Genomic DNA, 14,696 nt, shown 5'->3' with positions numbered 1-14,696 from the left:
TATAATGTGAATGTGCTTTTTATTCACATTCCAGTTTAAGATGTTCTGAAATAGTAAAGTAAACCTAATTTAATGGTCATATAAATTCATATTTTTTTCGTTTCTTCAGAGTCCGTCTCTTAGGAGCTCTTGAACATCACCAGGTGAGGGACGTCCTTGTTAAAGGAGAGATATTCCTGAACACGTCCCTGACGGAGGCTTTCTGCATGGCGATTGTGGAGGCAGCTAGCTGTGGGTTACAGGTACTTGTTCTGGATGGTTTCACTATTTTACATGCTGTTTGCCGTTATTAGCGCCCATCTAAAGGATTTGCAGGACCCTGATCCAGTGGCCACATCAGTAGTCTGTAGCTGACGGACATGGGTACTATGAACCTCCGCTGATTAGTAGTACCACACACCTTACACTCGTCGGGACCAAAGTAGGGACATTTCTGAGGCCTACTAATGAGAGATGTCGGGGTGCCGTGTGTTGTAGGATGTTTGCAGGGCTGGGGTACAAGGAACCCCTTATTCTAATTGTACCCATTATATATTCGTACACGTCTTGTAGTATCACATATAAAGTGAAGATGTAACAGAGCAGAGATTATATTACTCAATTAGCAACATTAGTTTATCTGCATTTTGTCCTATGGATTCTCTTATCAGAACAATCCATTATCCACCAGAAGTTCTTCCCCAAAGATTTAACTTCTTAATGACTGCTAGTATACATCTATACAGTGGCTGTTAAAGGGACGGAGTCTTGTTTTTACAGTGCTGTAGCACAAGCCCTGGGTATAGGGTGTTGTGTAGTGGATGTTCGAGATGGAGCTCAGGTGTTACTAGACACTTGGACTGCTGGGATTATGGTTAGCTCCAATCATGGTCTACTAACTGCTTAGATGCAATGGCCAATTGCATTCTTTGCATCTAAGAGGGTCCCGTGGTCCCACAAGGATGTCATGGCACTGGGGGGCCTCACCGTGGCCTCAGAGTCTGCCACGTACAGTAGGTTATTAGGCAGATTGTGCCATCTAAGCAAAACTGTACAACGTAATGCATTAGTGTCAGTGCATCAGTATTGATCCAAACTAGTAAATTCTTACATCAGAGTTGTTTCTTTCGGGGGAGATGCTCCTGGTAAGACTACCTGACCGCTGCTTTCCTTTTATACCCCAATTGAAGTAAACCTGCTTTTTTCGCTTATTTTCTCAAGAGGTTGAGGATGGCTGTAGCCACGCTCCGTTGGGTATGACCTGCGTGGGGGAGCTGGCTATACTCAGCCCATATTTCCTTTCCTGGTTATGAGACACTAATCTTTCCTTCTGGTTCCTATTACAGGTGGTGACCACTAGAGTGGGAGGGATCCCCGAGGTTCTGCCGGACAATTTCATCATCCTGCGTGAACCCTCTGTGAAGTCTTTGTGCTCTGGTCTGGAGAAGGCTATAGATGAGTTACGGACGGGACGATTACCAAGCACTGAAGCCATTCACAATGCCATTAAAACATTTTATACATGGAGGAATGTGGCGGAGAGAACTGAAAAGGTAAGGCACGATTAAAGTGGCTGTCTCGGCTAATTGTTTACACTTTATTTCCAGCACTGTTATTTTTTTAGGCCTTTTTTTTTGTTAAAATAACCAACAAAAGATTAACTTCATAATAGACATTTCTCACCTATCCACAGATTAGCAAGAAATGAACAAGCTTCTCCTGTCAAAGTGAAGCATATGGGTGCAGGTTACTGTGACTGCATTGCCTTCTGAGGGCTCCGCAGTGTATGAGGTGTACGTGAACATTGAATACATGACTCTATAACTGTCTTACTACTGTATAGACTATACCTGTAAAATTGTTTGATGTGATCCTACCTACAGATTTAGGGGTACTTAGCACACTACGACATCGCAGCTGCGATGTCAGTGGGGTCAAATCGAAAGTGACGCACATGCGGCGTCACTGTCGATATCGTAGTGTGTAAATCCTTTTTGATATGATTAACGAACGCAAAAGCGTCGTAATCGTATCATCGGTGTAGTGTCCGACATTTCCATAATTTCGCTGCAGCGACGGTACGATGTTGTTCCTCGTTCCTGCGGCAGCACACATCGCTGTGTGAGAAGCCGCAGGAGTGAGGAACATCTAACTGCGTCACCGCGGCTCATGCTGGCTATGCAGAAGGACGGAGGTGGGCGGGATGTTTACGTCCCGCTCATCTCCGCCCCACCGCTTCTATTGGCCGCCTGCCGTGTGATGTCACTGTGACGCCGCACGACCCGCCCCCTTAGGAAGGAGACGGATCACCAGCCAGAGCGACGTCGCAGGGCAGGTAAGTGCATGTGAAGCTGCCGTAGCGATAATGTTCGCTACGGCAGCTATCACAAGATATCGCTGCTGCGACGGGGGCAGGGACTATCTCACTCGGCATCGCAAGCATCGGCTTGCGATGTCGTAGTGTGCAAAGTACCCCTTACCTCTTCTGTCCTTCTTTAGGTCTTAAAAGCTTAAAGGGAACCTGTCACCACTTTTTTGGCTGTAAGCTGCGGCCACCACCACAGGGCTCTTATATACAGCTTTCTAACATGCTGTGTATAAGAGCCCAGGCCGCTGTGAGAACATAAAAAAAACACTTCATAATACTCACCTAACGGTCGCGCTGCAGTGGAATTGGGTCACGGAGGCGTCTCCGTTCTCCGGTGCCGGCGCCGCCTCTTTCGGCCATTTTCGTCCTCCTTCTTCTGAAGCCGTGGTGCATGACGGGTCCGATGTCATCCACACTCGTCGGCATTCAGGTCCTGAGCAGGGCAGATCAAAGTATTGTAGTGCGCCTGCGCAGGACCGGCGAGGGTGTATGACGTAGACGCGTCATGCACACAGGCTTCAGAAAGAGGACGAAGATGGCCGAAAGAGGCGGCACCGGAGAACGGAGACTCCTCCGTGACCCAATTCCACCGCAGCGCCACCTCCTAGGTAAGTATTATAAAGTTGGATTTTTTTATGTTCTCCCAGCGGCCTGGGCTCTTATATACAGCATGTTAGAATGCTGTATATACTGTAAGAGCCCGGTGGTGGTGGCCGCAGCTTATAGCCAAAAAAAGTGGTGACGGGTTCCCTTTTAAAGGGAGTCTGTCAGGTAATTTGTGTTCTAACCAAGTAGCAGGGTGATGTGTGGCCTAGTAACCCCTTCCTACCCATCCCTGTGTTGTAATATTGTGTAATGTGAATGTATGAAAATATGTTTTATTACTTACATGTACCCTATGTAAATGAGCAGGGGCTCTGGCCCCATGTTGCATGTTTTCCGTGGTATCACGCTCCTGTGAGTGTGATACCATGGATTTACTTGAGCGAGGTTCCCATCGCTCCTTGAGATCCCACGTGTGCGCACTTACCATTCCCATAACCTTGTTATCCGGATGCTTGCCTTTTGTCTTCAGATGCGCTCTGCGCATGACCGGAACCGCAGGCGTCTTCTGAGCATGCATGGAGCGCGTCTGAAGCCAAGAAGTGAGCACCCTGATAACAAAGCTGCGGGAATGGTAAGTGCGCACGCGCGGGATCTCAAGGAGCGATGGTACGTCGCTCATGTAAATCCATGGTATCACGCCCACAGGAGCATGATACCATGGAAAACATGCAACATGGGGCTAGACCCCTCTGATCATTTACATAGGGTACACGTAAGTAATAAAACATATTTTTATACATTCACATTACACAATATTACAACACAGGGATGGATAGGAAGGGGTTACTAGGCCACACATTACCCTGCTACTAGGTTAGAACACACAAATTACCTGACAGGTTACCTTTAAAGGGAATCTGTCAGCAGGTTTTTGCTATGTAACCTGAGGACTGTATGACAGGGGTTGCAAAAAAAACGCCAACTATGCCTCTTTTACTTATGTTTGTGTTGTTTACTTAAACTAAAGGCTTTATTACCTTGTAAATAATATTACAGGCCTAGAAACGCACATGCAGGGCAGTCCGGCACACCCTCTGCTGTGATTGACACCTATCAATGCACAATCTCTATTGAGAGCCTGGTGTGTGTGGGACTGCTCCCTGGGCTTTAAACTCCATTCTTTCATTATGTGAGTGGCTGCAGCCAGTAATGTATGTGATACACTGTTGGATTCAGAATCGCCTTCATTATGTCGCTGTCAGATGAGGTAACAAAAACCTGCTGACAGATTTCCTTTTAAAGGGCAGGTAGTATCCAGCTCTAATTAAAAACAGACAGATGAAAGGAGCATTTACCTCCATTTTATATGTATAGTCTGTTTAGCAGTAATTCAGTTCACAATGCCTATTTTGATGTGCACCTCTGCCTTTCCACGCTCCGTGCGCTGATATTTGTATAGTATCCACAGAACTGATGAGTGGTATTTGATGACAGGAGCGTCACCGCTGGACCCAGCACTGATGATGATCCCCGTTCCTCCTCCGTGGGGTTGCGATGGCACCGGGCTGCATGTCTGCTTCTGCTCCATCATTGTCTATCGGACATTGCCGAGTGCCATGCTAGCTCGGTCCATCTCCCACACACTGGAGGGGCGACGGTCCTGTGTGACCGTACTGCTTCACTCTTTGCTTACTCCACTGAGGAGAAATGGGATCGAGACTCTCTTCACAACATTGATGGGGCCCCCTATAGATTGGTGAGAAGTATATTTACTGTGGGGTGATTTTTGCCCGGTACTGTATGGCGGATAGTATGTATTGGGACGTGGTTCCTTGTCTGCACACTCCTTTATCAGTGGTTACACACGACTGCTCTCTTTCCCCAGGTGTATGATCGCGTGGCTGAAGAGACGGTTTTACCAATGAATGAGCGGCTGGAGCGGCTGGTAAACCACTGTGGTGTTGTCACCGGCACAATATTTGCCCTCTTAGCAGTAATTAGTTTCCTATTTCTCGTTTTCCTACAATGGACGACCCCGGACTATTTGATTGACATCGCCGTTGATGCTACAGGCAGTAAAGCGGCTTGGTCACAAGAAAACTGTGCAAGAAGAAAACTGAAGAAAATCACCACTGACCTAGTGGAAAGCTCGGATCGTCTCGGGGGGGCTCCCGGCAGATGAGGGGAATTACTCTGCTTTTATTACATGAATTGCAGCCTTTCGGCCTCTGAAGTATTTTTCTAAGAATCCATGCTGCCTACAGTTTTCTAATTAATGTTCATGTCTATTCCTCCATTGTGAACCTCAGTAAACACTCCAAGGTGATATATCTGTGCTGCTTCCTCCTCCCAAATGTCTTATACATCATTTGCACTATTGTATGGAGGGACTTATAAAGGGCTGTGTACGAAAATTGTGGGGGAAGAAGGCCGTAAATTCTGTTTTTACGTTACGTTTCGGCCAAACATTTGTGACTGCGTTAGAGGTTCTGTCTGAACCCCTGAAAACCTGGATTTGGTCATGGCCTCCAAAGGAACCGTAAATGAGAAGCCCTTTAGAGTTTGGTGCGTCAGATTTATTAACAAGCATCTATACCACTGCAGCTCCTTACTCCCGCGAGCCCTGTGTGTGCTCGACCACTAACTCTATGCCCGCTGCAAGCTGGCTTTAATTTCTGACATAACACAAGTCTTCTAATATTATAAAGTCTTTTAGAAAAGTGTCACAATAAGCGCATATACGCTTTGCTACTAATTTTGTGACTGTCACAGAGAAAATGATAAATGGGGAATTATTATAATAAATCTGCAGTAATTTTGTCCCAATCATGTAAAAAAAAAAACCCAAACCCTGATGAGGGCTACACTGCGCCATTGAAATCGCAGTGACCCATTGCAACATAGGACTTAAAGGGGTTGTTTACTACTACGACAATAGGACAACCCCTTCTGATTCCTCATGTTTCCCCCAGGTAAAATAATAAAGGCTTTACTAATGGTCCAGGATCATGGTGTCGGGGCTCATGTGGGGCTGTGACGACGCGTCCAATCAGTGCCAGCTTCCTTCTCTCTGCCTTTGGACCAAGCGAGCAATCAACAGGAAGTGAGCACAGCCGCAGCACTCACTTCCTGTTGATTAACTCATTTGGCCCAAAGGCAGAGAGAAGGAAGCTGGCACTGATTGGATGTGCGGTTCATATGACGTCACAGCCCCACATGAGCCCTGACACCACGATTTTGGACACCATTGGAACGGCGCTGGTACAGGAGGGGAGTATAAGGCTCATTATTTTACCTGGGGGTAAACATCTGGAATCGAAAAGGGTTGTCCTATTGTCTTAGTAGTAGACAACCCCTTTAAAGTAAACCTGTCACCACTTTTTTGGCGTATAAACTGCGGCCACCACCATCGGGCTCTGATATACAGACATTATAACACTAACATGCTGTATATACACAGTCATATGAAAAAGTTTGGGCACCCCTATTAATGTTAACCTTTTTTCTTTATAACAATTTGGGTTTTTGCAACAGCTATTTCAGTTTCATATATCTAATAACTGATGGACTGAGTAATATTTCTGGATTGAAATGAGGTTTATTGTACTAACAGAAAATGTACAATCCGCATTTAAACAAAATTTGACCGGTGCAAAAGTATGGGCACCCTTATCAATTTCTTGATTTGAACACTCCTAACTACTTTTTACTGCCTTACTAAAGCACTAAATTGGTTTTGTAACCTCATTGAGCTTTGAACTTCATAGGCAGGTGTATCCAATCATGAGAAAAGGTATTTAAGGTGGCCACTTGCAAGTTGTTCTCCTATTGGAATCTCCTATGAAGAGTGGCATCATGGGCTCCTCAAAACAACTCTCAAATGATCTGAAAACAAAGATTATTCGACATAGTTGTTCAGGGGAAGGATACAAAAAGTTGTCTCAGAGATTTAAACTGTCAGTTTCCACTGTGAGGAACATAGTAAGGAAATGGAAGAACACAGGTACAGTTCTTGTTAAGCCCAGAAGTGGCAGGCCAAGAAAAATATCAGAAAGGCAGAGAAGAAGAATGGTGAGAACAGTCAAGGACAATCCACAGACCACCTCCAAAGACCTGCAGCATCATCTTGGTGCAGATGGTGTCAATGTGCATCGGTCAACAATACAGCGCACGTTGCACAAGGAGAAGCTGTATGGGAGAGTGATGCGAAAGAAGCCGTTTCTGCAAGCACGCCACAAACAGAGTCACCTGAGGTCTGCAAAAGCACATTTGGATAAGCCAGTTACATTTTGGAAGAAGGTCCTGTGGACTGATTAAACAAAGATTGAGTTGTTTGGTCATACAAAAAGGCGTTATGCATGGAGGCAAAAAACACAGCATTCCAAGAAAAGCACTTGCTACACACAGTAAAATTTGGTGGAGGTTCCATCATGCTTTGGGGCTGTGTGGCCAATGCTGGCACCGGGAATCTTGTTAAATTTGAGGGTCGCATGGATTCAACTCAGTATCAGCAGATTCTTGACAATAATGTGCAAGAATCAGTGACGAAGTTGCAGTTACGCAGGGAATGGATATTTCAGCAAGACAATGATCCAAAACACGGCTCCAAATCTACTCAGGCATTCATGCAGAGGAACAATTACGATGTTCTGGAATGGCCATCCCAGTCCCCAGACCTGAATATCATTGAAAATCTGTGGGATGATGTGAAGCGGGCTGTCCATGCTCGGCGACCATCAAACTTAACTGAACTGGAATTGTTTTGTAAACAGGAATGGTCAAATATACCTTCATCCAGGATCCAGGAACTCATTAAAAGCTACAGGAAGCGACTAGAGGCTGTTATTTTTGCAAAAGGAGCATCTATAAAATATTAATGTCACTTTATGTTGAGGTGCCCATACTTTTGCACCGATCAAATTTTGTTTAAATGCGGATTGCACATTTTCTGTTAGTACAATAAACCTCATTTCAATCCAGAAATATTACTCAGTCCATCAGTTATTAGATATATGACACTGAAATAGCTGTTGCAAAAACCCAAATTGTTATAAAGAAAAAAGGTTAACATTAATAGGGGTGCCCAAACTTTTTCATATGACTGTAAGTATTCTAAAGTGTTTATGTTCTCACAGCAGCCTGGGCTCTTACATACATATATATATGTATGTTAGAATGCTGTATATAAGAGCCCGGTGGTGGTGGCCGCAGCTTATAGGGCAAAAAAGTGGTAACAGGTTCCTTTTAATGATTTATTATGGTATCCCGTCGTGACCTGCGACATTCTGGGACAGTCTCCAATGTTTTCAAATGCGTTGGATCTCGTCACATGTAGCATGCGACACACTTGCCATCAACTTCGTTGTGAGTCGCATATGACGTAACTTATTTGCTGCTTATATTTGGGTATTTCTAACTGCAAACTGGACATCTGAATGAGGCCTCAGGCCACTTTTGCACTTAGGGATTTGGTCTGTATGTTGTATAACTATGTGAGCCAATACAAGTAGTGGACCCTGCATAGAGATGAACTGTATTGGAAGGGTTGCACATCTTTCACTATTGATCATCTACGGACAATGATGGTAAATGGCCTGGTAAGGGGAAGCATTTATATGGCTGTGTCTCTTTATGCAGCTCACATTTTTAAGCAGTTAAAAAAAATAAATAATGCCAGTCAGGTAATAATCTTCCACATGTTTCCCATTGCACACACACGTGCCCATACAGCTGATTGCCGAGAGGCTCCATCATTGATGGAGAAGATTTTCTTAATAGGGTTAACCTGAATTGACTGCAAATTTCTTATGGTTCGGTGCTACAGACTCTGTACCACAAATATGGTACCAAATACTGGTGGTTTTAATAATCTGTATTCAAGTGCATTGAGGAAAAACTCTCTAGGTAAAAATTAAAAAAAAATCCACTATGAATTACCAAACAGCCCCTTTAAATCCATATGATGGGCTGTATTCACACACGCCTATTCATGCATGTACAGTATAAGATGTAGGATACGGTCAGACAACCATATGATGACTTTGATGGGAGCCGTAAACCCTACTATGAGTTATAAAAATGTCTTTAATTGCTTCTGACAGTACCAGTCCTGTCCGTGGCATCATCTAGAGTGGCCGCGCCACAGTAAGTGCCCACCGCAGTGATGTCAGACTGTGGGCTCCTCTGGGTTATGTAGGTGACTGGCGCCCTTGTTGCACTGAGTCGCCCTGGCTGAGATGACGAGCTACATATTAAGCATAATGACAGATTATGGAGGTCTAGTAAGGGTCCATGCTTCCTACACTCCTATCATATACATTATTCCTGTAACCAAATATCGTATAGTGTTACTATGTTCTCATGTACTGATCGTACCGGGGATCACTGATGTGATGAAAGCCATGTCTCTACACAGAGAAGTATACATGTATACACGCTGTATGTGTATTCTATTACTTTTTACACTGTTTCAATCTTGATGAGATCTATTCTAGATATAATCAGAATCTACATATTTATTAATAAATGGAATCTACGTCTGTATTTAGTCATTGATTTTACAATCGGACTGTGGTGATATAAAAATACTATATAGTTTTAGTAAATTGATTTTTTATTCCAATTGCTGCACTGTAACACCACTAAAGATTTTTCTTATTATACATAGTATTATTTTATCTTTTTTTTTTTCTTTTCTTCTTCTTGTATGCTTTGTGCGGTTCCTATGGTAATCTTCCTGGAATTATACAGGCTGCTGCTAAGTCTTTGGCTTTGTGATCTTTTTTTGTTTCTATGGTAACGAAGGCTACATCACATGAAAGCCTTGTGTGTCTAATATATGTTTTCAAAGTTTTGTGTTTGTTGCTTATGGCAACAGTATTTTATGCACGCGGGAAAACAAAATGGCGGAGTCTAATGTGATATTCCCAGCAACTGAGAGCAGAGGAGGGATAAAATTCTTGTCTCTGAAAGGAAAGTCTGCAAAGGATATTCATGGTGATATATCGCAGACATTGGGGGATCACTGCCCTTCATATTCCACAGTTAAGAACTGGGTTGCCAAATTTAAAACGTTCCACTTTAGCACCAATGATGAGGAACGTCCTGGACGACTGAGAGTGGTTGTTATTCCGGAGATCGTCGATGCTGTGCACAACCTCATACTGGAGAATCCACGAATTTCAGCTAAAGCAATAGCAGACATCATGGGGAGTTCCCATGAACGCGTTTGTGTCATTATCCATGAACATTTGGACATGAGAAAGCGATCTGCAAAGTGGGTCCACAAATGTTTGACAATAAATAAGAGAAGCATGCGAGCAGTCAACAGTGGAGGCACAGTGGTTCTCCTCATTCAAAGAAGTTCAGGGTGTAAAAATCAGCCACTAAGGTTATGGTGTCTGTGTTCTGGGATAAGGAGGGCATGCTGCTAGTGGACTACCTTCAAAAGGGTTCCACCATCAGTGCAAGATATTACATTGAACTTTTGGACCGATTTGAAGGCAACTGTGAAGACCAAAAGGCGCGGCAAGATGTCCATAGGAATCTTGTTCCCACAAGACAATGCCTCCGCTCACACTGCACAAGCAACCACAGCAAAACTGGCAGAGCGGGGCTTCCAGCTGGTGACCACCCACCTTATTCACCAGATCTAGCTCCCTCCGACTATCATCTGTTTCCAAACCTGAAGAAACATCTCGAGTACCAAATTTCACACCATTTTTGATCCCATGGCTGCTACAGATGCCTGGTTTGAGGCACAACCGAAATTATTCTTCTTGCTAGGCTTACAGAACTTGGAATACCGATGTTAGAAGTGAGATGACTTCAGTGGAGAGTATGTGGAATAAATGTAAAGTTTCATCATCCTATCTCGTTTCTTTCTGGGTAAAGCCAAAGACTTATCAGCAGCACCTCCTATAAAAAAAATGACTGTGACTAGTTCCTTGTTAATTAGATGTGTCCCTAGGCAGTTCGATATTGTCCATGTAGTGCTGACAGTGCAGCAGGCGTGGTACAACATAGTGCTGAAAAGTGGAAAAGCAGCCAATTATCAATTTTTTCATAGATTTCCAGGAGGAATACCAGAGGAACAACACAATTCAGGGGCTACGGAATTTATTATTACAAGTATTTATTAACATAGTGAGCTGTGAAGCTTCTTTAACAGATCTGAGATATGTATTGTGATCAAATGAAACAATTACCTTTCTTGAAAATAGTTGTCCATATTGGAAAAAAAATGTCTTAAATTTTAATTTTTTTTAATGACCTGTCTGAAAACTACTGATTAATTCTCAACGGTATATGCAACATGTTGGATAATACTGAGGGCCAACCATTCGCTATGGCAGGGACCACTACTGATGCCAATGTTCCATCTGAAATGCCCTTAACTTTTATGTAACCTCAAGTTATGGACAAAAAGAGGATTAATAAAATTAGACCTGTTTTCATTGGATATCGATGCTGAAACTTGAGGCAGAGCATTTCCTTTCTGTCATGGACGGAAAATCTATATAAAGGGAATTTGTCACCAAGTTTTTGCAACATAATGTAGAGACAGAGACCCTAATTCCAGCGATGTGTCAATTACTGAGCTGTTTGCTGCCATTTTGATAAATCCAATGATTTCTCTACTGGAGATCTAGCAGTTATACAGATCTCATGAATATGCTGGTCTACCAAGTAGTCCTGTAATGATAATCTCCTGCTGATTAATCAGTGATTTTATCAAAACTACACTAAACAGCTCAGTAAGTGACACTGCTGGAATCAGGATCTCTGCTCCTATGGTATACCACTCTCAGGATAGATGACAAAAACCTAGTGACAGATGCCCTTTAATCAGGCTGAACTGGGCATTACTGAAAAGCACTTCTGTACGTGATGTGAGATGCTGTAAGGCTAAGTTCACATGTTTTTGTTTTTTTGCTGTTTTATTTTCTGCAGCCAAATCTTGATCGCTTGGCAGTAAAAAAAAAAAAAAGCTGCAGCCAAAACGCATGTTTTGATACATTTTTGTTGCCGTTTATCTCACTGCATTTTTAAACGGAACCTGTCAGGGGTAATATGCACCCAGATCCGCGAGCAGTTCTGGGCGCATCGCTGTGTGTGAAGCCGCAGGAGCAAGGAACATCTCCTACCTGCGTCTTGCGGCTCACGCCGGCTATGCGGAAGGAAGGAGGTGGGCGGGATTGTTTACGTCCCGCTCATCTCCGCCCCTCCACGTCTATTGGCCGCCTGCCGTGTGACGTCGCTGTGACGCCGCACGACCTGCCCCCTTAGTAAGGAGGCGGGTCGCCAGCCAGAGCAACGTCGCAGGGCAGGTGAGTGCATGTGAAGCTGCCGCAGCGATAATGTTCGCTACGGCAGCAATAACACAATATCATATGTGCGACGGGGGCAGGGACTATCGCGCTCGGCATCGCAAGCATCGGCTTGCGATGTCGTAGTGTGCAAAGTACACCTAAGGATCCCAAAATTCAGCTTTGCTTCCACTTTGCAAGCATGAACAATGCAAGGTCTTAGGCTATGTGCCCACGCTGCGGAAAATGTGCGGATTTTGCCGCGGATTTTCCAGAAATCTGCAGCACAGCTACTCCCCAGCCATTTCTATGGCATTTGGGAAATGCTGTGCCCACGCTGCGGATTTTTCCGCAGCGGAAATCGTGCGGATTTTCGTGTGGAAAAATCTGCAGCATGTCAATTATTGTTGCGGATTTTCGTGCAGATTTTGCCTATTAAGGCTATGTGTCCACGGTAGAATGTACCTGCGGATTTTTCTGCATGAAAATTCGCGGCAAATCCGCACCCGCGGATTTGCCGCGGATTTTGATGCGGATTTCTTTTTTTTTCTTTCCCCCATTCTATACCCAAAATCCGCACCAAAATCCGCAACAAATAATTGACATGCTGCAGATTTTTCCGCATCAAAATCCGCGGCAAATCCGCAGCGGAAAAATCCGCAGCATGGACACAGCATTTCCAAAATGCCATTGAAATGGCTTGGAAGTGCCGCTGCTGCAGATTTTCGGGAAATCCGCGGTAAATCCGCGGCAAAATCCGCGCAAAATCCGCAGCGTGGGCACATAGCCTTAATTGTATTAAAAAAAAAAAAGATCGCAAAATCCGCATCAAATCCACACCTATGAAAAGGTGCGGATTCCGGGGGAAAGCTATGGATTTTGATGCAGAAAAATCCGCAGATAGAGTCCCGTGGGCACATAGCCTGAAGGCCCTGTCACACACAGAGATAAATCGGCGGCAGATCTGTGTTTGCAGTGAAATTGTGGACAATCAGTGCCAGGTTTGTGGCTGTGTACAAATGGAACAATGTGTTCATGATTTCACTGCAACCACAGATCTGCCAAAGATTTATCTCTGTGTGTGACGGGGCTTTTAGGACCAAGATGTATGTGAAACCATAAAACATTTTTTTAAAAAGAGAAGTTTGATCAAATTGTTTAGGGGAAATAATTTTATGTCTGAAAAAAAAATAGTGGCTTTGGAACAAATAAATCATGTATGAAATGCAGCACTGAACTAAGGTTACATGAGTTCCTGAAAAAATAAACAATTACAAAAGTAAAAACTACAGCTGGAAGTTGAATTGGTAGCGCATTGAATACCTAACACCTTAGCAAGGCATTGTATACTTTCACACGTTGGTAGGGCATTGTTTACTTTTTATACATTGGTAGGGCATTGTTTACTTTAACGCATCTCTAATTTAATTAAACTGTACTTCGAGTCAGGAGAAGACTCTATGGGTTATAGGTGCGAAAATCACAAAAATAAATGGGACTTGCATTCTCCTGCACCTGCGGGATTTTTCACCAAAAAACGCTGGGAAAACTGATGGTAGCGTGTTTACACTTATTGCTTTGTATGGGAGAAAAAATGCTGAAAGAATTGACAGCTGCAGTTTTAAAAATCAGTTTTCCAGTTCAGTCAGAAAAAAAGCCATGTGTGCATGAGGTTTCATAATCTGGCAGCTTTTGCTGGTTCTGTAAAAAGCAACTTTTAATTTGAATTAAAAACGCACCATGTGAACACAACCTAAGAACGTAACCGTGATTTTCCCATAAACTATTGAGCTTGTAAGTATTTTTCTTGTGACATGTGAATTATGGTTGTCTGCTTTAAAACAAACAGCAAACACAGGGTGACCATGCTTTAACAAAGGAAAGTATTTGGGAATATTTTTTTTTCCTTCTGTGCAAAACCTCCGTCCACGTACTGTAAGCAAAAATGCTGTAAATACCAAGTAAACATATTTGTGCTTAATTTAAATTTAAGAATTTTTTTTATTTCATATATAGACAAAAAAATGTCAGTCTTTGTTATTATGTATCTATTCTGCTTATTTGCTATAGAAAGTCATACATTTTGACCTTTATACTAGCATCCTATGCAATTTTATCCAAGTGCAAAGTATGTAGAGTTGCCTATTGAAATATGAACATTTTTAGAACAAAAATATTTTTTCCCCGTCATTAGTCATCTGGCTTGAGGCTCTGTCTACCGTCTAATATCAGGTTTTGTGTTGGAGTGAGGCTTCAGATGAAATTGTGCATGCCGCTGTGTCTGTAGGCAGCACCATGCACTCGTCTGCAAACAGGATGATTGTAGTGCCTGCTGCCGTCTTATTACAATTACGACCTGTCCACGCGGATAAGCGCTCATATGTTTTAGCGCTTTTAAAGAGGTTTTCCACTACTAATGTTACCTCCTTTTAATTTGTACTAATACTTTGCTAATGCAGTATACTTCTTTTACCTACTCTGCTCCTGTAAGCTGA

At 43.3% G+C, this 14,696-nt stretch overlaps 1 protein-coding gene across 1 annotated transcript in view; it reads left to right on the top strand.

Annotated features, from left to right (window-relative positions):
• Nucleotides 1-6,010, top strand: part of PIGA (phosphatidylinositol glycan anchor biosynthesis class A) — a 36,739-nt gene extending 30,729 nt beyond the window's left edge. Inside the window, exons 4-6 of the mRNA XM_075333120.1 lie at nt 110-242; nt 1,326-1,532; nt 4,779-6,010. Coding sequence (XP_075189235.1) covers nt 110-242; nt 1,326-1,532; nt 4,779-5,075 — 637 coding nt within the window. The 3' untranslated portion in view covers nt 5,076-6,010. The remainder of the gene's footprint in view (nt 1-109; nt 243-1,325; nt 1,533-4,778) is intronic.
• Nucleotides 6,011-14,696: the final 8,686 nt, after the last annotated feature.

Source organism: Anomaloglossus baeobatrachus, chromosome 2, assembly GCF_048569485.1.
Source record: "Anomaloglossus baeobatrachus isolate aAnoBae1 chromosome 2, aAnoBae1.hap1, whole genome shotgun sequence".
In the NCBI taxonomy this organism is placed as follows: Eukaryota; Metazoa; Chordata; class Amphibia; order Anura; family Aromobatidae; genus Anomaloglossus; species Anomaloglossus baeobatrachus.
This window is presented reverse-complemented; position numbering and strand designations above follow the sequence as displayed.